Here is a 23321-nt window from a genome sequence, read left to right as displayed (position 1 = left end):
ACAGACAAACAACATAAATGAATAATCACGTGCAAAAACAAAAGAAATACAAATTCTAATTGTTAATTATTTATTTTTTCAACTTTTTCTTTTTTCCAGACTTGTCTTTTTTGACTTGAGAAATGTCCTCATCCAGGGTCTTACTATTTACATTTGTTTTCTCCGAGCTCTTCTTTTTCTTGCTCCCTCCAGTTGCTGCAGCACTGTCATCTGTGTCAACATTCCTGACAACTCTCTGCTTCTCTTTTCTTCTCTGTCTTTTCTTAAGTTTTGTCTCTTCACTCTGTGTCTTTGGATGGACTTCTTCCTCATCTGCAGGATTATCTTGGGTGCCTAGCTTTGTTTTTTTAAATGAATTTTTACTAGTGGAATCATTTGTTTCTTGTTTGCGCTTTTTTGTCTTTGTGTCTATGGATAGTGATTCAGTTGGCTGCTGATAAAAAAAATTGATATAATTGTAAACAAAATATAACCATAACATTATTTTAACGCATTATGAATATTTAAAAAACCAACACATCTATAGGTGTCATTTAACCAACAGTGACTGAAAAGCAAACAGCACATGTTAAACAGACTGTTGGCTCAGACCCTGTATTTGGTTTTATGTAAACATTTTAAAACATAAATCACCACTGAAACACCCTGTTCCCCGACCTCAATATCTCCAACTATATAAGGCTACAATATGTTTAACCATAAGAAAAAGTATAATGCGCATAATGCAAAAGAAAACATATTTAAACAAAAAAAGATTCCAGTTAAATAATAATTATTGAAAACACAAACATTAAACCAGTAAAATCATGAAAATATTTTAACAAATACTTTTAAGAAATAAAAAAGAAGTTTTTGTAAGTGGTTATTAGTAAATAAAAAGGACAATTTTTAGTGACTATTTTTTATTATAATTACTATTATTTATTAAGAATACCTATAAATTTATAACAAAACTTACACTTTCTTCAACTTGAGCTGCCTCTGTAACTCCAGATTTTTGTTTTCTTTTCTTCTTGCCAGCATTGCCTAGAGAAAATAAACAATTTAAAAAACACTCAAAACAAATAAATAAATCCACTTGACAAAGCTTACATTTTCACACAAGAAAATATTTAAGTTAACATTTTAAACTTAAAGAAAAGTTAAAGTTTAAACTTAAAGAAAATAGTATTTATTGCTTATAAATAAAATACATTAAAAATAAAATACATTAAAATGTAAATTGAAAAAAAAAATTCCATTTTTTTTTACCTTGCAAAATTTCTTGAAGTATTTGTTGTTTCTTAGCGTTTGCTCCTTGAATCTCCGCCCATTCTTTCCTACGCTGGACAAATTTACTGATGGCAAAATTTGCATACAAGTAACGGCCCCACTGGTCACCCTCCAGCCTTTCCTGATGCTGAAATAACAAACAAAAAACACTAATTCATAGATATTTATTTTTTCTTTTAAGCAGCAATGTTTAACTCTTAAGACAATGTAATTAACTTACAACATTAAAACAGTTTACCTTGGATAGATCTTCCGCTATTAAAGTTTTCTGATTGAGAGAACAACACTTCCATATATTTTCCAGGCAGCGTGATCCACTTCTGTTGCAAGCAATGTTTATATACACCCCCTGCAAATGTAACGTAGACAGTGTTTAGAAATGTATACTAGAGCCATTAATCCACTCAATGAATAGTGTAAATCATATATTCCCTTTCTCCAAAAACGTACTTGTAACTAAATTTTGTGTCCCCCCATTTTAATGGTACAGTAAAACAGTTACATACTTTCAGTTTGATATGTAAAATCAAGATTAAATATTTTTTAGTTGTAGTTCATATAGTGTTAACTTCATTTTGAACAAGTAACTAAAAAAATGGCAAATAAAACCAACATATAAAACTTTATAATATCAAGTTTTTAAATTCACTGAAAATAAGAAAATAAAACTAATATGCTTTCATTATAAAAAAACAAATTAGTTTTATTTTTTAATTTTCAGTGCATTTAAAAGCTTGTTATTATAAAGGTTTTCATGTTGGTTTTATTTCTAAAATAAAAACGTTATTTTACCTGTAGGTTTTTAATACAGGAGCTTTTAATTTTATCAGGTATAGTCTCGCTCTGAAAGAAAACATCTATCACGTGACTTCCACATTTATCACAGCAGAGGCCTGCGATCTCAGTGGGTGAGAGACTGGTCAAGCTTGAAGCAACCAGCTTTGTGTTGGTGAAATTAAAAACCTGTTGTAAAATGAGTGAGCCATGGAAGTTCACAGTCTTCAAAAGACTTCTGGATGTCTGTAACAAAGTACATTGATACATTTTCAATGTAAATTCATAATTAGCTCAATATAGAATAGTTTTATTTGCCAAATATAATAGATGTAAAGTAAAATTACAGTCATCCCTTGCTACTTTGCGATTCATTTATTGCGGCTTCAGAATATCACTGATTGTTCAAAAATATTCATAAAAATTCAAAATTGAGGAAGAACACTTTTTTTTACATCTACACTCATTACACACACATATTATATTATATTATTAATACATTATTTTAAGCATGTAATATATACTATTAATATTGCATTTAGTTGAAACTTTTCTTTAATGTTCTAATGATAACATTTATATGGTTTCATATACACTTATCGATATTATACATATTTCATATACAAAAATGTAAAAATTGAGAGGATGGCACTACTTCGCGGTTTTTCACTTATAGCTGTCGGTTCTGGTCCTTATTTACCACAATAACTTAGGTATGACTGTACTAACAATCTAACAATCAATTTTTTTTGTATAACCAGTTAGATTAAATTTGTTTTGTCGCAAAACTGATTTTTACCATATAAAGCAATGGGTGAAGATGATAAAAGAGATTGAACACATAATACAAGACAGAACTGTTTAGTTTGGCCAGATTCAAGGACACATCTCAAAATTGGCATATAAAACAGACGTGTAACTATTTTGACCAGAAACCTTCTGCCTAAAAAGGAAACAGGGCTAGTGACAAGCTAAACTCTGTCCTATCTTCACAATATTCATTTATAGCCAAAACACTACTTCAAACTTTCAGCTGTATAGAAAAGTGTGTTAGTGAATTGACAGTAAAGGAGCATAAAAAAATCACAGGTACAAAATCAAAGTGTATAAATTGTTTTTTTAAACATTTAATAGTGAAACAAGAAATAATGAGCAATGTGTAAAATGTAAATAGTTGAACAATAAGGCCAAGGTAGACAGGAGGTTCACAGCAGAAAAGCAATTGACAGGGCAGGACTATTTTGGGGGGCTGTGAAGAAAATTGCCAGAGACCAGCAAAAGTGTAAACAGCTTTCTGTGCAGGGCCACATGTCTTGGGGAATAAAATGGAAAAGATGATGATGATAGTTGATCAAAAAAGAGAGTCTTATTTACTAACATAATGTTAAGAGCTATTACCCCATCTCCTTGGCTTGAATCCTCTTTATAAAACATCTCATATGTTTGTAGAGAGGCCAAAAGTGGAACAATTTTGCTTTTTCTTGTCTCTGGTGTCTTACAGTGGAAAGCTGCCATTAGCGCCTGGAATGGAAGATATTTTTTTTTACTGCTGTGTTTATATTATTACACTGACTGTAAAACTCATATAGTTGCACATTTTGACATCAATTACACCATCAACAAATACACGGGTACTAGACAATTGTTTTTTTAGATACATGCTTTAGAACAAGCGATGTTTTGCTTTGAAATACGAGAAATAATTGAGATATGATGAACCATTTTAGCAGGTTTCACAGTTCACAGTTTGTGGAAAAAACACCCAGTAAAAGCTGCAACTTGTAGAAGATTGTAGCTATCTTTTAAACAAAAAGTGCTAATGAAAAACAGAACAACGCCGCAAACTGACTCCAAACTAAAATAAATTCAATTTTTTTTTATACTTAACTTCATTTTTTAACAAATGTCACGTATAAAATAGTTGTATAATGTAATCCCAGATTATTTTATGCCCATTCTAGGCAGAGCGCAAAATAAGCGTACAGTAGAAAGAAATTTATGTTAAAAAAATGCATGCCTATGTTTACAAAACAATGCAGTTTCAAAACGGCTAGCCATAAATGGACCCGTCAATAAGGCTCCCAACAAAAGGGCTTCAGTCATTAGGACTCCTGACATAAGGGTCCCTGTCAATGAGGTTCTCATAAAGACGCAAGTCTTCTGGCAAAACTGCCTCGTTTGATATGACCCTAGCCAGTAGTACCCATCAGTTAGCTTAGATAATATGATGCAAGTTGTTCTGACAATGCACCTTAAAAAACAGTGCAAAGTAAAACTTGGTTGTTTTGTCATTTAATGTTCCTTGTGTGTTAGACTACCATCTGCTAAAGAATACATATTATATGGTCATTTGAAAGTAACTAATCCTTCTGTCAATCAGTAATTAACCTAGATTAAGTATCTAATGATTTGTTTTAATCAATTAACAAAAATAAGCACAGGATGCAATAAGTCACTTAGTCAAGGTGACTAGATCTAATCCTTATATAATTCTATTTAATAGTTTGACCACAATTGTACAAACCAGCCAAGGGGAGAATGGGCTGGGTACAATTCATACTGCGCCACTATTGTCTTGATATAGAACATAATTACCTCAAGAAACTCCTCCTGGGCAGAATTGGTCCGACAACAAGCCTCAGCTAGCTTGGTTATCACACCAATATGATTGACTGCTAAAATATCTTCCATATACTGGGTTATGTCAGCTAAAATTTTCTGAAACTGAAAATAAAATTACTTAAAATGTTTTACAAATGTAGCTAAATAATCTTTTTTTTAAAAAACATGTATTTATTTTCAAAAAGGAAGCCCTAATTTTTTAAAATCATACTGGTGCTGATCCTAACACTAAAAGTTAAAACATTTGTAGAGCACATTTTTAAATAAATAAAATAATGGATTTTGTATTTTTTAGCATTTAGAATGAAAATATTATAATGGAGTCATTCATATGTAGCATTTTTCTACATTTGAATGGGGTGGGGGTGGGGGGTGTTATAATGGGGAGGATATTTTTATTATTTATTTTCAAACAAGACTGAAACATGAACAAGCAGCACTTTTTAAATAAACCACACTGCAAGACATGCAAAAAACATCTTTTCTTGTCCTAACATCATTTTAATGAACAACGTTAATTGGTGCTAATTAAAAAAACCCAGAAAACTATGCCTACCATTTTACTGTCAACAACAGTCAGCAGTTTCTGTAGCACATAGTTTGCTATGGGATGAGCAGCAAAGTAGATAAGCTTGTCCTTAAATAGGAGCTTGTACAGTTCTTTCAGCTTTTTCTTATCTGCCAGTGTGATCAACAGCTCAATGAGATAGGAGCCAATCTCATTCTGTACTATGTCTGGAATCCTGTAGGTGATTCAAATATTATCTTTTAGGTTAATACATTGAAGCTCTGGTTGGGTGGTGAAGCGACGGTCTGAATGTTCTGAACTGTTTGTGTGCCCCAGGGCAGATCAGGGTGAGGGAAGCTACTGTTCCATGATAGGATCTTCTGTATTCTAATAACTGCTGCCTTTGCTGATGTTCTGATTAAACAAAAAGCTGTGGAAGCTCAGTCAGATAAAAAACAGGCTGAAGTCATAGTCAATCAGCCAAATAAAACCCACTAAGTATGGTGATGACAACACTCTCCCTCCTTATGCAGAGGTAAAAAAAAAACAATCTAGTACTACTTCACCCGACAAGCGCTGACTAAATGAAAATATTTGTATCAACCAACCAACTCACTTCTTTGTGACATCATCTGGTGCAGACTCTGCACTCTCTGTCATTGTGCAAGTTTTCTCTATAATTGTGTTGGACAGCTCATTGTAGGCTTCAGGTGATGTCTTGTGGAGAGTAAGCAGGACTGTCTGTAGTACTGGGCAGTAATTAGAGTCTGCTAAGTGGTCTGTGGACGATTAAAGAAAAATGTTTAACCCACAAGTCTCATCTGATATACTGTAAAAATTGGAAATGTAGCTGAGTGCATGTTTGATAACCTAAAAGTATGGTTTTTGTTAGCATCAGAAATGTCAGGATGTTGCTGAGTCTACCCGACTCTGATGGGTACCTGAAATAAGCTATGGAAATTAAAGACAGCTGAGCATAGTGAAGACTAGCTGACAACACCTTTCCTTTGATAGCCAAGGTTAATGACTATTTCTTTTTTCCTACTAACTAATAAGTCAGAAAAGGCAAGTTTTTTCAACTCTGGTCAGATTTAAGGGAGCAGTACAGGAATTTCAAATTAACTATGAATAAGATCTCTAGTAAATTCTATAAACATGTCAACTCATGTTGCCAAGGAAAATGCAAAACCTCTTTGGTTTAATTACTTCCAAAATGTAAAAATAACTTTTTTCTTACAAAGTTCGGTGAAATATACAAATAATTTGTACTTGTAAAAACCCATAAATAAAAATAAAGTACCTTCATAATTACAAAGCTTCATGAGTTTATCTGTTAGCAACTCAAATGATGATTTAAAGTCCCTGCTGAGTGCCTTGTAAGAGAACTTTGCTGGTCCAACTGTTTCAGCTGATTGGATAAGAAAAATAAATACTCGTTAACTGATTTGTTTGAATTACCAGGAAATAAAAGTTTTTAGTCTTTTTAAAAAATGTAAAGTATTATTAATAAATATGTCCTAAATTTCCGTGAGGGGTGATTTACCAGTTTCAACAAGAAGGGACTCAAACACAAGATGCTCGAGTGTTTCAATATGGACTTTTTCCAAGTAACAGCATTATCACTTCTCTCTTATTTCCAATGTCTTATCCTTTCATCTATAAGTACAACCAATGACTGCCACACCCATCCACTGATGCATGCATGCCTCTCCTTTATCTCTACTCACAACACATCAGCCGTCATTTGACCAGTCACTTCCCTTGTTACACTCTTTCACAATGTTCAACAACACACACATCAACAAACGTGGACTACACACAGTCTAAATCAGGGTATCCATACACAATTTACATTACTATGTTCCACATACACACCTTCCATCTATTTCACCACACTTTCATTCAAATCTTATGGTTTAACATAAGGTCATCATTATGATTTTATAGGGGTAAAGTTTATATTTAAATTACTAAGTATTAACACAATATTTAAATGGAATTTTTAAATGATAATTAATCAACACTGAGTCAAAAGCCATTATGGTATATTAGTTCGGGAAATAAGCTACAATTTACATTTGCTACTAATGTAACAAACATTTGCAATTTCCCAACAATTTGCATTTACTTCTTTGTAAAATATAAATGACTCTACAAAATAATTCTAGATACTTTTTAACCCAAATATAGTAATATAAAGACAAATAACAGTAATATTGGTAGTATTTGATTAAAGTAAAGTAACCCTTTCAGACCTGGTGGTCAAAAGAGAAGTTGAAGTAGAGTTCACCTGTTTTTGTTACCCTTTTATATGAAGGGATAGGTGAGTTCTATGCCCAGCCACCTTTACTCTCCCTAACTTGAGTCAGGTGCCAATGTGAGTTGGGTGGAATTGAGTCAGAGATCTAACTCAAGACTTAAGGGTAGGAAGTTATGCGCTCTAAACCCTGCCACACTGTCCCATACAAATCATTTACTAGGCTAAAACAAAATATGGAGGAAATGCGGTGAAACTCTTCCTATTCAAACCACAGTTGTAAATTTTAAAACATTACTGCACTTTATAAAACTGTCAATACCTTTGCGCTGGTTCCGAGACACCCGACTCCTTACAACTTCCTCTTTGACAGGAACACCTCCCAACGCTTCAAGAAAAGATCTCAGCACATGGCTGGCATATGTGTGTGTCATGATATCTCGCATGTGCGACTCCATGAATTTACACACCTGCTCTACAGAAGTCTATCAAGGAGAAAATCAAATATCAAATTAATCTATGTGTAATTTCTATATAATTTCACAAACAATTAATGCTAAATTACATTAAAGGATTCCGCAATTATCTACAAATTTTAGTACCATTTCTAGTTATTCCAAAATATTACATTTTTCACTTTACTTAAACTTCTAAAAACTAAAAAAAATAAAAAAATTCTTTAAACTTTTATTTCTTACATGAAGATTTGAAGACTGTCCTTGATTCTTTTCCACTTCATCTTTATTTTCATAAATAGCTGGCAAGTAGCTGATCAGGGACTGGAAGACGTGACTGGCAAAGCGATCAAATGTCACTATTGAAAGCTCTTTTGAAAACTGGCAGAACAAATCATGCATGTGGTAGGGCTGGCTGTGTGAAAACAACATCTCAAGAATTCGACTCACAGTCTGGTTTTGAGATACTTGAATAGCTTCATCTTTCAGTGTTGTATAGACATTCTTCAAGAACTGCTCTAGAGTTAAAATTTAAAGGAAATGATAAATAATTAAGTCTATTAGTAGTATTGCTCGTTACCTGGAGGCGTGGCTGGTTGCTAACAACATTATAGCGTCCACACCAGATGCATGACTTCTGACAATTTTTCATCTTAGTTCCAATGAGCTTCTTAGAATTAAAAAAATGTTTACCATAAGCAAATTGGCAGGTTTTTCAGGGCTAAATATGCCAGAAAAGCATTTTAAAATTTGCTTTGGAGAATGAAGGCTAAAAAGTTGGTGTCATCTATATATTATTCTCTTCTTGGAGACGTTAGAAAACACCGAGCTGTAAGCGCCCCTAGCAGTCCCCTCTCTTCCTCTCTAGGTATATCACAAACCACCCCCACATGGTCTGATGAGCTGTGGTTCACGCTAAATGTTTACAATCATAGAGCCGGGTTTAGTGATGGCTATTAGGGGCAGATAATATGGTTTGAAACTATTTTAAACTTAGGGGAGGTAACTAAGAGAAGGCTGCTTTCACGGGGGGGGGGGGGGGAAGGAGGGTTTTAGTGTTTTAAAGTTTAAAGCAAATATTTTCAGTGACAGCATTGGCACTGTCGAATTCACAAATTATGAATTACTGAAAAGTAGAAAATAAAACTAAATAGATAAGATGCATGTAATACGCCGCGGGTCGGCTCATTAAAAATAGGAAGTGGCTATTAGGACCCGGGTCCCAATAGCCACGGCCGCTATTGGGACCCGGGACCTAATAGCCTCGGCCTCTATTGGGACCCTGCATTAAGTTCGTTAAGCACTTGTACAACCTGTATTAAAATTATACCTTTTATGTTTATTTGATTTTTCTTGTGGATTTGCTCGTATTTTGTTGTCTTTTATTGTAATTAGTTATGCGGATTATCTAGCGTTAGTTCTTGTGTTGCTATATCTAAATAACATATATTTAGCTGTATATACAAAATCATTAAATACTAAATACTTAAAATAATCTTAAGACGTCGTGGTCGAGTGGAGAACGCAGTACCTCCCGAATCTCGATCAGTTACGGGATCGGAACCTATGAAGCTCTCTATTTTGTGTGAAGTAAAGTGTATTTATCTAAGTTTAAAATTCCCTTTGAGTTGTGTCTTTTTTAATTATTTTTTATTACAAAATAGATTTTTTTTCTAGATTTAGGTTTTTAAACACGCCAATTATAAAAACATCGTTGCTCCATTGATCGCCAGCTCGCGTTTTCTGGTCAGCGCAAGAAAAATACCGACACGGTGTAGCCAGGGTCACTCTGGGTTCACTTTGGTTCAGATGTGAACAGTGTACGCAGTGTAGGCGTCTAGCATACGTCATAGCAAAACCATTGCTATGAGTTTGTCGAGATTTGTCGACGTCGTAGTCCCCCCCCTCTCCCAAGCCAGTAAGAGGGAAAAACGGATTTGGGGTCATTGTGAGTTCAAATGTTACATCTTGCTTCTATTAAAGCGTACTACAACGCATGCGAGATATTCGTGTTCAAGAAAACGGGCCCGGGATCTGTAGTCTGCAGCCTATATGAGCTATCTTATACAATTTTATATATATATATATATATATATATATATATATATATATATATATATATATATATATATATATATATATATATAATTATAAATATATATATATATTTGGACGGACAGACCTATAAAATCAAATTACGTTTAACAGAAGAAAAAATAAATAAAACACATTTTAACATGCGCGCTCAACATTCGCTCGGCCATAGAAGCTCATACCATAGACCATAATTATGTTATAGACCTAACGACACCTGCTCATCATAACATTTGTCAGTAATGATATCGGGTATTTAAAGCAAGATCTCAACATTTAGAATTAGATCTAGATCTACAAGGAAAAAAATCACAACAGAAAAGATATATTCTGCATCTTAAAAGAACTTTTGTATAACTAAATCTAAACAATTCTATTGGCTGGTCCCAATAGCGCCCGAGGCTATTAGGACCCGGGTCCCAATAGCGGCCGTGGCTATTGGGACCCGGGTCCGAATAGATGCATCCTTAAAAATAATAGAACTATTAAAATAGCCCGGCGAGTACAAAAGTGAATTAATTGAAGATTGTAGATCTAGAACTATGGTTTTATCAGTTTATGATAATTATTAAAATTTAAGGAGTCAACTGTTTTCACATTACTAGTCGCGGGCGATTTTACATAGATCTAGATCTACCTAAAGTAGTAACTAAAATGCCCTAAAACGATAGATTACCGAAAAAGGAAAACACAGTGTGACAGTGACAGACTCAGACAGACTATCTTTTTTTTTTATAAAAAAAAAGAAAGTTGCTTGTACTTAACTAGATCTAGAAATCTAGATCTATAATCTGGAGATCTAAAAGTAACAAAATAGACAACCGTGTCACTACAAGACACTATTTTTTTTACACTAAATAAGTAGATCTAGCCTAGATCTAGAAACTTAGTAAGAAACTAACCTTCCAAAACAGGGTCATCATCGAAAGCTCCACCGCCCTCCAGAGTTGACGACACATTTCGATAGTAAGCCATTACATCTTCTGATAAATAGCCGATTTTAGGTCCGTTTGGTTTCATTTCGTCGGGAAATCCCTTTTTCCCTCTAAATGAGCCCCTTCCCCTTGACATTTTTAAAAAAGATTAAAGATCTAAATTGTATTCAAAACTCGTATTCTATGGTAACTGCACATGGGTCTGTTTTGGTTTTCTAAACGTAACTCTTCAGCACTAAAATACTCAAAAATTTTAAACAAGGGAACTAAATGGTATATTCTTATTTCGACAAAATGAACATAATACTTGCCTTGCGTCCCTTGAAATTGGGGGAACAGGCCTAGCTCTTAAGCTCTAGATCGAATCTAAGCTATTACATTTATTCAATGTAAGACGTTGCTAAACTCTTATATCTGAAAATTTTATATGGCCATTTAGAGTCTTGACCTAAATCTAGATCTTTTATTCTATAGATTTGCTTTTTTTAAGCTTAAATAGTTTTTGGTTGAGTAATTAGATTTAGTTGAAATTAATATTGAAGTTAAAATTGTTGTAAATTATAAAATTAATAATAAAGCGAATGCAAGTGCTAAAAGCGGATACGGAAGTAAGCCGGTAAGCTTTCCTAGTTTCAATAAAAATCATGTAAAACTAAAAATGTTTTAATTTTATAATTTTATATTATCTAGAATCTAGACCTATATATTCTAGATCTATAATTAAATGTTTACTTTTACTAAACAAAAGTCAGTAAAGTGACTTTTAAAACTTAAGCTAAAACATAAATCCATTCATTCATAATAATAATACTGCTCAGTTCTGTAGTGTACAGTACAGTCTTGTTGAGTCTTCTTCACTGAAGTCTTCTTTAAACTTTAAACTAGTTTAAACTTCTAGATCTAGTAACAGTAAGCAGTTAGTAGATCTAGATCTAGTAACTAAAAGTTAAGTCTCAACTATATCTCCACTCTCCATTGCAGTCTCTATTTTTTTTAAATGTATTATCTAGGCCTATAGACTAGAGTCACTAGTCACTAGACTTAAAATAAAAAAGACTGAATTAACCAAATAGATCTAGATGTTATGCTACATAAATGTGGCCAAGTTATAGTAATGTGTAAACTAGAAAAATATTTGCTCCTATTTACTATTTAGTTTAGGCCTTTTTAATTCCCAAGTTTGAGTCTACCTATGACAAAAGTAGGCCTACCTCAACTTTTTCAAGTCAATTTTGTTGAATATTACTAACAAGTTTTTTAGTTTAAAAAAAATTATAAATTTATTATTTAAATATTTAATCTTTTGTCCAGAAATAAGTGATAAGAAAATGGGCTTGCTGACAAGTGAAAAGCAACGCAACCGCTTTATAGCTTTACTTATAAAGCACAATCTAAAGTTATGCATTGTTTCATACACTGCTGGACTATTGTGGTTCTTAGCTTTGGCCTATCAACCCTTAAATGCTGGAACTTACTTTTCTGAAAATGCCTTACTGCCAGGTAATAATATAATATTTTCATTAACATTTTTGTATAACTATGCAGATGTAATCATATATGGATCACCCTTATACTTATGAGATTGTTAAAGTGCTTTATAAATTTCTATACTTAAAATGTTCTATTAGCTCAATGTATGTTTGTTAAAATGTATAATGTGGCAATCATACTTTTTTATGTTTCTCTAGGTTTGGTGGAGTCAGATCTACCATCTCTTCTGCAGTCAGCTGTAGTGTATAAAAGTGAAGTGGAGGCTGAGTTAAAGAAGGATACAAAGTGATTTTTTTAAAAAATAACATTTGTTACACACACACACACACCCACCATTGCTTTTTGGTAAATGAACTTGTAGTACTGAATTAATGTAATTCTTTTGCAGAGTATCACCACACAAGTGGATTTATAAAAAGTTCCAGGACATGGGATTGGAGACTTTCTCACAGAACTTCTCTGTTGTTTATCCCTTCAAGTCCATCTCCACAACAGTAAGTTTGATTTTACTGAGGTATTTCTTTAATTAAATAAAATTGTGTTTATTTGTATTTGGTATATAATGCTTTTTATGTTTTAAGCTTATCAATTTTAACAAAACACTCAGCTTTCAATTATTTTGTGATATAATCAGTTTTTTGTCAATCTTTTCACATTTTTTTTGTCTATACATTAATGTGTATCAGACTCTCAAATGATTTAACTATATATCCTTACTCTTTTTTAATCATTCTTTTGACAGCATATATTTAATTATGAAAATTATGTTCTGTATTAATTCTTTATTAAAGTCATTTTTTTTTTAATCTTTGTTTTTCAGGTTGTGAAGGGTGAAAATATATTTTCTATTCTTCGAGCTCGAAGGTCAGCCAGTACTGAGGCTATTGTTCTTTCTGTCCCACTTCGGCCCTTGGGCAGCAAAGAGAAGACAGGGACGGGAGGAGGAATAGCTTTAGCACTTGCTTTAGCCACAGAATTTAAAAGTAAGTGGCAAAATATGGTTTAAAACGTTGTTGACAGGAATAATCAAACCTTTGTTCCTCGTTATTCATTTTTTTGGTACTCCATCATCCTTATATTGTGTTACTATTGTCTTTTTTCTTCTCCAGCTATTTGTTCCCAGTTATCCTAGGATATTTTCTGTATTTACACCGAATCAGACTGTTCACATTCTTTCATGGTGATCTATTAAAATATATGAAGACGAGCCGGCCCGCGGCATAACATACGCCGCTATTTAGTTGTTTTATTTTCTACTTTTCAGTAATTCATAATTTGTGAATTCAACAGTACCAATGCTGACACTGAAAATATTTCTTTATTTCTTTAAAACACTGTAAGGACCATAACCCCCCTCCTTCCTTCCCCCCCCCCTCTCCCTCTCCCCCCCCCCTTTTTACGTTTGAAATCGTTGGCTCTGCTTGTAAACATTTAGAGTGAACACAGCTCACTAAGATCATGTAGGGGTGGGGAGGTAGGGATCGCGTTTACAGCTTGTTTTTTAGCTGCTCCCAGAAGAGAATTATATATATAGATGTATAAATTTATCCTAGGGGATATTTTCTAATGTTTACACCTAATTAGACTATTTAATTTCTTTCATGGTGTTCTCTTAAAATAAAAGATCTATACAATTTTATTTAGATCTCTTTAATAAAACATCACAATCTAATGTATGGACAGTATTAAGTTAGCTTCTTTCTAGTTAGCACTGTAAATTATAATGCTTACTTATTATTTAGGGCATTTATTAGATAAATACTTCTATATATGTTGTTGTTTTTTTTGCCATTATTCACATCAGCATAAAAAAATCATTTTACTTACTAAGACACTTTTAAAGCGTAATATTAGTAATGTTGTACCTAATAGCTCAGTTCCCAGTAATCAGTTGCATAGTTTGTCATTATTTCAGAAAAACCATACTGGAGCAAGGACATCATCTTCTTGTTCTCTGACTTTGATGAAATTGGTGCTATGGCTTGGTTAGATGGATATCACCAGACTAAGTCTCGCTGTAAGTAGCTTGGTTTTTTTGGTACTGGCAGTTGATTGTTATTCTAACTAAAGCATTACTTATAATAACTCATTTTTCCACTGTCTGTGTTGGAAGAGTCAATATTTTTGATAGCCACACAATTACATATAATCTCTATATTATCTACCCTTATAGTGTGAAGATATTATTTAGGCTTAAAATGCTGTTAATGTTGATTTGAATAATGAAAACAGTTTCAAAATAAGAAAAATAGTTTCTGCTCTTTACTGTAGATCCAATAAAATAAACCTCTGAGAAAAGAGGCAATTTTTCTGTTTTATTTTGTTTTGCTTATAGAAGACATTTTTCTTTAAAAAAATTGATTTTTGATGCTAAAAAATTGTGTATTGATTTACTATTTTAAAAAATTTTTCCCTCTGAAGATATCTTGTCTGACAGTCTTGAGGGCAGGAGTGGTCCAATCATTGCTGCTATTAACCTTGAACTTCCTCTGGAGAACATCAATTATTTCAACATCAAGCTGGAGGGATTCAATGGTCAGCTGCCTAACCTTGACCTTGTCAACCTGGTGGTCAGGCTTTGCAGGAGGGAGCGCTCACAGGTGGCACTACATAAATCTCTGGTAAGTTTTATTTGTGATGTTAGATATGAATTGACACACAGTTGTTTGTTTTGTTGTAAATGGTAGTTGAACAGTTTGTTAATTATTTTAACTCATCTAGACTTCATAAAAGTTTTTTTTTTTAAATATATTATTCAAACTATTTATCTTACTCTTATGTTTTATATAGTAGAATGGTTAGTCCAACCATGAAAAAGTGTAGCGATAGAATAAGCAGTTTAAACAACAATTAATGCATTAATTTAGACTTAATTCAACAACAATGATGAAATGTATTACATTGATATTTGGAACTTAAATTGGTAAAGCCCTTTACTCATGGGACTAATAATATGACCAGGACAAAATAAAAAAAAATTTTAAAGTTTGAAGATGTTCATTGATCAAATAAAAAAAGTGTTAGTAATAATTTCCTACTTATTCTATTTTCTAGGAAGACAAAGGCCACATTCACACTGAGTTTGGGGATTCTTTTGATGATTATAAGAAAGCACTGTCCACTATGCTAAAAATGATGTGGTACCAGGCAAGTGGCGCCCCCTCTGGAAACCATGGTCTGTTCCAGAAGTTTCACATTGAAGCTGTCACTCTAGAAGGGGTTGTTGCTAGAGGTTATAGGTCAACTGATCTCAGCACTACTGCCAAGTAAGAAACATGCCAGTTTAGTGTTGTTAAAAAAAATCTATGATGCAATACATGTACTTAGTTATGGAAAAAGCCATTGTTTATTGTTTTGTATAAATATTTATTGATTAAAGAAATATTGACATATAGGGGTCATCCATTTATGACGTCCACAATTTTTTTTGGATTTTGGACCCCCCCCTCCACTAAAGTCCACATAATTCCCTATTAAAAGTCCACACTCGTCAGCAAAAGTCAATTTTTTCGGACCCGTCCCCTCCCGTGTGTGGACGTCATAAATAATGGATGACCCCATATAATATTGTTCTCAAATACTTAAGAAAAAAATTCTTGTAATCATTCTGATAATGACATTTAAAAAAAGGGAAACTAATTAACTTTTTCTGTGAGAATTCAAGCTTGTCTGTGAACCACTGGCCTTTCCTACAACGAATTTTTAGTATTTATTGTGTTTGTTCAAATGTCAGTAATAATGAAATAATACTAGTTTGTGGTTTGCTGTGCTCATCTTAACTAACTTTCTTTCTTACAGAATCATCGAGGGAATATTCAGGAGCTTAAACAATCTGCTGGAGAGGTTCCATCAGTCTTTCTTCTTTTATCTCCTCCCATCTACCAGTAGATATGTGTCTATTGGAATGTACATGCCACCATTTGGGTTGATGGCTTTGGCTGGCCTGATCAAAATATCCTTTCATTCAATTTTAATTAGATATTTTTGGGTTAGCTGCACCCTGAGTTAATTTAGCTTATTTGAAGCATATCAGATAACCAGAAACACATAAACTAAAATTTAAAAAAAAATGACTATTAATTCAGCTGAAAAATCAAATGTAAGGTAAATGTGACGATATCTGATAAATATGCAACAAAAAATACTAAAATAGCTGAAACCTATATAATTGCTAACTAATTTAATTGACAAATAAGCTGCCATTTTAAACAGAAATTTGTACAAATTAACAATGTTCTTTATCATTGAATAAAAAGTAGATTGTTAAATAGATAAAAAAAAAACTTTCCTTAACATGTTACGGTATAGCCCTGTGGGTGGGATCTGACAGCGATGATTCTAAGACAAGAGAGGAGGAGGAAGCCTCACAAACAGATGATAAACAGAAGGGTGACACACAAACAGATAAACAGAAGGGTGACACACAAACAGATGACAAACAGAAGGCTGAAGAACTAAAGAAAGGAGAAAACAAAAGTAGAGGCGACGAACCAGATCCTGCCATAGAAAGTATGAAAAATGTTTCAATTCTATTTGCTTCTCTTTCAAGTTTACAAATCTTAGAAAATAAATGAGATATGTATAGCATTAGTTTCCTATACATGTGATAAATTGATTTTTATTTTTACACATTTCATTTTTTTTTTCATTTTCTAAATTCATTATCCTTTACAATAGCAGAAAACAGATTTGTCTTTAAACATGACTCATAATATCCTTTACTAGATATTGATTGATGAATTTTTCAGTACTAATGCATGGAGTTAACTTTATAGAAGGTACATTATCAATAATTAAGGATAATTCTTTCTTAATGAGATAATTTGCGTAATTAAATGCGTAAATTAAGTTATATGACAAATTCTGCTCAGGTTTTAATGTGATAAAGTAAGAGAAACAAAATGTGCTCTGACCAAGTATGTTCCTAATAACAGTCTGTTTTAGACAACAAGAGTTCAGAATTTTTTACTTCAAGCCATGCATTTTAAAATCATGTTTAGTAAAAGGTATTCATGTTTGTGACAAATTTATGTTTTTGGTCAAATAAAGCAGATTCATTTATTATGGTCAGCAGTCACTAGAAATACCTTGTTGCAAGTACATGCTGTTTATTATAAATAATCATTAAAACATATTTTAGGTTACTTTGGCTGTATTATAACTTTTTAATTAATGATTAATTTCCTAAATAATTATAACTAGTGATGTAATGTTAGTATTAAAGTAAAATGTTTTAAAAGATACATTTTTATCTTGACCCAACATGTGTACATTATTAACATTTGGGTTTGAAGATTAACATAGAGAAGTTGTTTTGTAGTTTTTTTTACATAATTATAGGTAAGCAGGCTTTATGATTTGGTAATGAAATATATTTTACTGTGAGTATTAAATTTCACAGATTACTTGAAAGTACTTCATTTTAAAAACTTATTTCGGGTTAGATCAGGGGTCTCCAAACTACGGCCCGCGGGCCAGATGCGGCCCGCGAGGACCTCTCATCCGGCCCGCCGAGATCTTTTTGTCCACGGAAAAAACGTTTGTTGGTGATGGCTGAGGAAAAATCAACGACATGCCTGGAAGAAACTGGCCCCCGAACTGAAATTTGATAGTTAATGTGGCCCTCGGACTGAAAAGTTTGGAGACCCCTGGGTTAGATGATTATGGTGAACCAACAATTTACTTGTAATATGTTTAGTAATAATCCTGTGCTCTCAAATTTTTTTATTTCTCAATTTATATGTAACAAAGCTGATGCATAGTGTATTGATATTTTTTATATTTGTTCCTTTGAAAATTGAGGAAAATTGTCCCAAAACTATAATTTTGGATCTGAATGCTTTCTGCATTATCTTAATTTGTCTTATATTAACATCTATAGTTCAATAGATAGATGCCTTTCTTTATTTTAGAAAAATCAAAATCTAAAAAGAAAGAACTGAAATCTGGCCAGAAAGAGGAGACAAATAATGATCAAACTAAAACAGAAAAAGGGAAAAGAGGATCAGGGGATGCTGCCATTATGGAAGATGAGGTTTGTAAGTTTATACCCTGTTGATCCTAAACATTGGAGCAGTCACTTTCTGTTCAATTGAGTAGTTTTTTTTTATGTAATAAAAGTAATATGGAATTGCATTAAACATTTTTTTTAAAACCTCATTCCTCCAAAAATAAAACGTTTGAAAAGTGATAAAATAAACATTGTATAAGTAAACTCAAAAACAATACTAAACAAAACACTTCCTCCACCATCTCAATGTAGAATATTTTTATCTGAGAATCCCAGTTACAACATGAGAATAAAAATTATTATAACCATTCCTCATAATTTTCTCTACTTTTCATGTTTGTTTCTTATTTGCTTGCATACCATGGATATTCTTGACTCACTTAACTTATTCTTCGTTATTAATTGTAATGTTGGAAGAGATTTCCTCCAACACGTTTAAGTATTATGTGTCAACTTGTTGTGCACCATATAGGCTGTTGACTGATTTTAGCCTTCTTTTCCTTCGGGAAATGCTTCAATAGCCTTTTTCCAACCAAAGCAGCAGTTGTTTGATTTTGAGTTTTCTCTCCTAGATGGGTTGCTATCCCCAGCTAACGAGCACCACCTTTTCAAATTTATGCTGTCATTATTCAACTGTCCATCACTTTATAGTATGTTTCTTGAAGTTTAATTTTGTTGTATACATAGTTTGACTCACCTTTGTCACAGAAACCCAAGTCCAGTAAAGGAGTGACTACAATCGTCCCTGTGATTTTGATCTCTTTGCTGCTCAGCTGGATGGCCCACCAAGGGCCAGAACTGCTCACCCACATTATGCCTAAATTCCGCATCCAAACTGAGGACGTGTTTGCTTACAGTTTGGTTGCCATTTTCACTGCAGCACTTGTTTACCCTAAGCTTATGAAAAGGTAACAGCTTTTTTATTTTATTTTACTGTTAGAGTTTTATCTTCAGTCAAAGGCTATCTGGTTCTGATTGGTAACTGTTTTACGGTTAGTCATGGAAAGGTTAAATAAGTGACCACACAACCATATGGCAGGTGATCTAAGGTTAACATATCTGTTATGTTAATGTTGCTGTTGATAAATATTTTACACAGCTGCTTCTACGCTGGGTGGTTGTTTTAAAAAAAAAATATTTGGCCTTTCAAGAAACTTATTCAGTCAGTTACAAACAAAATTGCTGTATCCAATGTTTTATTACTTAATCTTGCAATCTTTTAAAATGAAATAGTCTGAAATTGAAAAATAATTTGCTGTAAACATATTTTAATCAATTACTTTTTTACAAGTACTTTTTACACGCTCTTCCTTTCTGTCCATGATTTTGTTTTACTTCAGCTTTTTTTTTTCCTTTATTTTTCCTTTCATTTTCCTATTTAATTAACAAAACACAATATTTAAAACAAAACTTTCCTGTTGTAATCACCGTGTTTTCTTCTTTAAGAAAATCATCTGAGCTGGACATCTTGTCACTTGATTGGCAACTGCTGAAATCTGTGGCACTCATTGCCCAAACTTTGGCTCTGGCCGCTATTGCAGTTCTCAACATTTCACAAGCTTTTTTCCTCACAGCCTTTATGGTGCCAGTGACAACTCTTGTCAGGCCATCTTCATACAGGTAGGTGTCTGAGTTGCCACATTGTGTTTGTTATGTCATGTTTTTAAAAAAAAAAACAGGGAAAAAACACTTTAAAGTTACGAAGATTTTAATGCATTTACACTTCAGTTTATAATAAAAATGTATTGGTAAAAAATGGTTGTATATGAAGTGGAAAATTGATCTTATTTCATGAACTATTGTTTCATATTATATAAATGTTTATAAAAGCTTAGACATTTTAACCTATTTCTAAAATTATTTGTTAAATATTGTATCTAAATATTAAACTATTTTTGCACCATATTTATTTGAAAGTTAATCTTTTATCATTAACAGCTGTCAGTATGCTTTTACGCATAAATTTCTTTTTACATCATGAGTTTGTGTATTGTTTGCCCCTTTTCTTACCTGCAAACCTATTTGATCAGTTCATCTGAAAAATATTTTTCATTGCTCATATTTACTCTTTTTTTTATCATTATGGTTTTTGCCAAGATAACAAGTTTGTGTGCTTTGTGAACTATGTGGAGAAGTAGACAAATAGAAATTAGCATTATGGGTTAAGGGGGAGAGCAGTACCTGCTTATATATCAATTTTAAAAAAAATTAATGATAAAGATAAAAATTATGTTAGTTAATGAAATTATATTAGAAAAATAATTTTAAAGAATGTTAGTCTTCCAGATTCTAAGTACTATCAGCACTCAGCTGATCAAAATTTGTCTCTGTGTAAATCTTAGTAACAGGAGAAAAAGAAATAACATAGTTTTAAAATATTTTTTAAAAATCACTTTATGTTTTGCTGTTTTTGTTTATATTGCACATGTCTTTGCACCCAAGTAAGAGGCATCATGCTTTTATTCTTAAATCAAATCATTGTTGTAATTTACTTATATGTTTACACTTTCACAGATTTGTTCGCTGGCTCCAAATGATTGCTTTAGTCCTAGTGTCACCACTTTGTCTTATGTTTATTGTGGGCGTCATCTCTGCCATGCCTAGAAATTCTGTACTGGAACTTTTGACTCAAGGATTTGCAAACAGCAAAAGCCTCATTTTTCTTGGAATAATGGACTCCTATCTTTTTAATGCTTGGACAGAAACTATCATCACTGCTGTTATTTTTCCAATTTGGCTTCTTTTTTGGGCAATTCCGTGGATAGATGCTAAGAAATCAGAGGTTTAAAATTGTTTATATGCCTGTATGGATAAATATTGCCAAGTAAAATTCTTATTTATATTTGTTTTGTTAGATCTTTGAAAGACAGTGGTAGGGATGTAAATTAACTGAGAAAATGTATTGAAGGTGTAATACTTTTAACAGTATGCTGTTTGGATTTATAAATAGTGTAACAGTATTTTTACTTGTTTTGAGGTATTTGTTCAGTGTTTAAGAATTAAATTTTTTTTAAAATTTCTTTTTACTTGTGTTTTTATAAAACCATGTTAGTGGAGATATCACCAAACTTATGATACATCTCTTCTAACATTTTAAGATTTTTGTTGGAAATACATACAACTGTAATCAAATTTCTTTAAAATTCCATTTTATCAACATTGCTAAAGAAAACGTAGGCTGATTAATATCTGAATTAACACCATACTTCTATGTCTTGGCTTTATTGTGCAGGGGTGAATTCTGTGAATCACGAATTGTGCATTTCATTAGATTAACACAAGCATGGTTTGTGAAGATCTCTCTATCAAATATTAAAGGTGACCATTGTCACCAAGTACCACTGTTAACTATTTACGGTCAAATGATGCCTGATGAGACTCCTGCACATTTGAACCGGATGACTGAACTAATATGGAGTGGCTTAAGCCTGAATACATTCCTGTTTATCCACCGTGAAAAGCTGTACATATAGCCAAATAATCAAATGAAACCTGTCTTACTTGCACGTCCTAATAGATTTGAGAATATCTGGATTAGTTATTAAAATTATAACTAACGACCATTTGTTTTAGTAGCCCTAGTGTTTACATGGTGTGCATTGTTAAATACTGATGAGTTTTTCAGAAGAAAATACTATATATTCTGTATAATTTTTAGATCTGTTTGACGCATGTCTTTTGCATTATCCTTAAAGAACTCTGGTCTAGTCAACCACATTAGTTTCAGATTTTAAATTTTAATTTATTTTCTAAATTTAATTGACTAAAAATGTCTTGAATGCATAGTATAGCAGTTAGAAACACAGTAAAAGATAGTTTTTTTAGTTCTGTTACCTGTAGTTGTAATATTTTACATTGGACAATTATCCGGTCCAAACCTAACCTCACAAATTATTCATAGGCCCTAATTTTTTGTTTAAGTTGCTTTGTATTGCACCTTCGTATTTAAATATATTTGTTATTTTAATGTTTGTTTTATACACTGATGACAATGTTGTTAATTTGTTGTAGAAATTAAAGTAAAATTTATATTTTGTTAATAACTTATTGTTACTTTCTTGAATGTCATTTCCCAGTTAGATATAAGTGAAAACCATATATAGTCCTATATAACTATCCAGTAACAGTGGGTGTAATTGAGGCTCTTGACCTCTAAATAGCTGGTTTGACTTGATATTTTTTCAATACTGGTTTAATATAAGTGAAGGACCAGTCCCACCCACAGAATAAGCTTGTTTTGTATTATGTGCATGGAAAAAAAACCTCTAAAAAAAAGAATATTTTTGCCCTATATCCATATACAATCCATCTAGAATAGATCAATTTAGCTAATTATACAAAGTTTATTGTTAATGGATATGCTATCCATATTTGTGAAGAAGAGGGGAGGGGGGTTGATGCACTTTAAATAATAACTGACATCACAATCCCAGGAATGAAAGGGTTCTGATTTTGGTGACGTAATTTTTTGACACCCCTTCTCCCACTCAGTTTCTTCCAGAAATCTCTTCGCCCCCCCCCCCCCCCCCTGAAAAAGTCTTACCCCCCACCCCCGAACGAAATGGAATTTATATAGAAAATATATACTTTTAACAGTGTCCGTCCGTCCCGTCCCCCCCCAAATTTTAGATGCCCCCCCCCCCATCCCCGGAGAAAAAAGTCTGAATGAAACACTGCTCCCACTGTGAACAACGACTAGTTCCAGCTTCTATGTCGTGACTGTAATTTTACGTACGCGAGAAGTCAATGTATAGGGCCCATCCACATCATAACCAACCTTTTTTTCTTTTTTTAAAAACAACACGAACTAAACTCAATACTCATTGTTTCTTGGCGTGAAGGCCATGCATTGATCACGTTGACTCTCTAGCTTCAGGGACTGACATTATGACCGGCTACGCCC

General features: G+C 32.8%; 2 protein-coding genes across 4 annotated transcripts; one reads left to right on the top strand and one right to left on the bottom strand.

The window, feature by feature from the left end:
• Positions 1 to 67: 67 nt before the first annotated feature.
• LOC131929052 (nucleolar protein 9) lies at positions 68 to 11134 on the bottom strand. 2 transcript variants are annotated; one of them, XM_059285238.1, is made up of 13 exons: positions 10885 to 11134; positions 8132 to 8406; positions 7756 to 7918; positions 6477 to 6584; positions 5793 to 5955; positions 5225 to 5411; positions 4642 to 4770; positions 3445 to 3567; positions 2065 to 2292; positions 1511 to 1621; positions 1252 to 1399; positions 959 to 1026; positions 68 to 433 (listed from the first exon to the last, which is right to left on the bottom strand). In XM_059285238.1, exons 1-13 carry the CDS (start codon positions 11051 to 11053, stop codon positions 71 to 73), a joined length of 2235 nt encoding a protein of 744 aa, XP_059141221.1. In that variant the 5' UTR covers positions 11054 to 11134; the 3' UTR covers positions 68 to 70. The 2 variants fall into 2 exon arrangements, with proteins under 2 accessions (XP_059141221.1, XP_059141222.1); XM_059285239.1 differs by having other exon boundaries at positions 68 to 430.
• A 318-nt stretch (positions 11135 to 11452) lies between these two features.
• LOC131929051 (glycosylphosphatidylinositol anchor attachment 1 protein) lies at positions 11453 to 22016 on the top strand. 2 transcript variants are annotated; one of them, XM_059285237.1, is made up of 14 exons: positions 11453 to 11533; positions 12229 to 12417; positions 12606 to 12693; positions 12797 to 12902; positions 13229 to 13391; positions 14324 to 14425; positions 14830 to 15029; positions 15463 to 15674; positions 16207 to 16360; positions 16710 to 16917; positions 18321 to 18442; positions 19127 to 19326; positions 19865 to 20038; positions 20933 to 22016. In XM_059285237.1, exons 2-14 carry the CDS (start codon positions 12246 to 12248, stop codon positions 21204 to 21206), a joined length of 2175 nt encoding a protein of 724 aa, XP_059141220.1. In that variant the 5' UTR covers positions 11453 to 11533; positions 12229 to 12245; the 3' UTR covers positions 21207 to 22016. The 2 variants fall into 2 exon arrangements, with proteins under 2 accessions (XP_059141220.1, XP_059141219.1); XM_059285236.1 differs by having other exon boundaries at positions 11528 to 11563.
• The last annotated feature ends 1305 nt before the right edge of the window (positions 22017 to 23321 follow it).

This window comes from Physella acuta, unplaced genomic scaffold, assembly GCF_028476545.2.
Source record: "Physella acuta isolate Inbredline_101_S28 unplaced genomic scaffold, ASM2847654v3 ptg001586l, whole genome shotgun sequence".
Taxonomy (NCBI): Eukaryota; Metazoa; Mollusca; class Gastropoda; family Physidae; genus Physella; species Physella acuta.
The sequence above is the reverse complement of the archived record's forward strand: the minus strand, read 5'-3'. Positions and strand labels throughout refer to the sequence as shown.

Bases quoted from the DNA above. Each gene is read 5' to 3' on its own strand.
- LOC131929051 (XM_059285237.1), top strand. From the start codon at position 12,246: ATGGGCTTGCTGACAAGTGAAAAGCAACGCAACCGCTTTATAGCTTTA. The intron at 12,694-12,796 runs GTGATTTTTTTA...ATTCTTTTGCAG, and splicing joins GAGTTAAAGAAGGATACAAA to AGTATCACCACACAAGTGGA. The intron at 15,675-16,206 runs GTAAGAAACATG...TCTTTCTTACAG, and splicing joins GATCTCAGCACTACTGCCAA to AATCATCGAGGGAATATTCA.
- LOC131929052 (XM_059285238.1), bottom strand. From the start codon at position 11,053: ATGTCAAGGGGAAGGGGCTCATTTAGAGGGAAAAAGGGATTTCCCGAC. The intron at 8,407-10,884 runs GTTAGTTTCTTA...TTTTAACTCTAG, and splicing joins TGATGACCCTGTTTTGGAAG to AGCAGTTCTTGAAGAATGTC. The intron at 1,622-2,064 runs GTAAAATAACGT...TTACATTTGCAG, and splicing joins CCTGTATTAAAAACCTACAG to GGGGTGTATATAAACATTGC.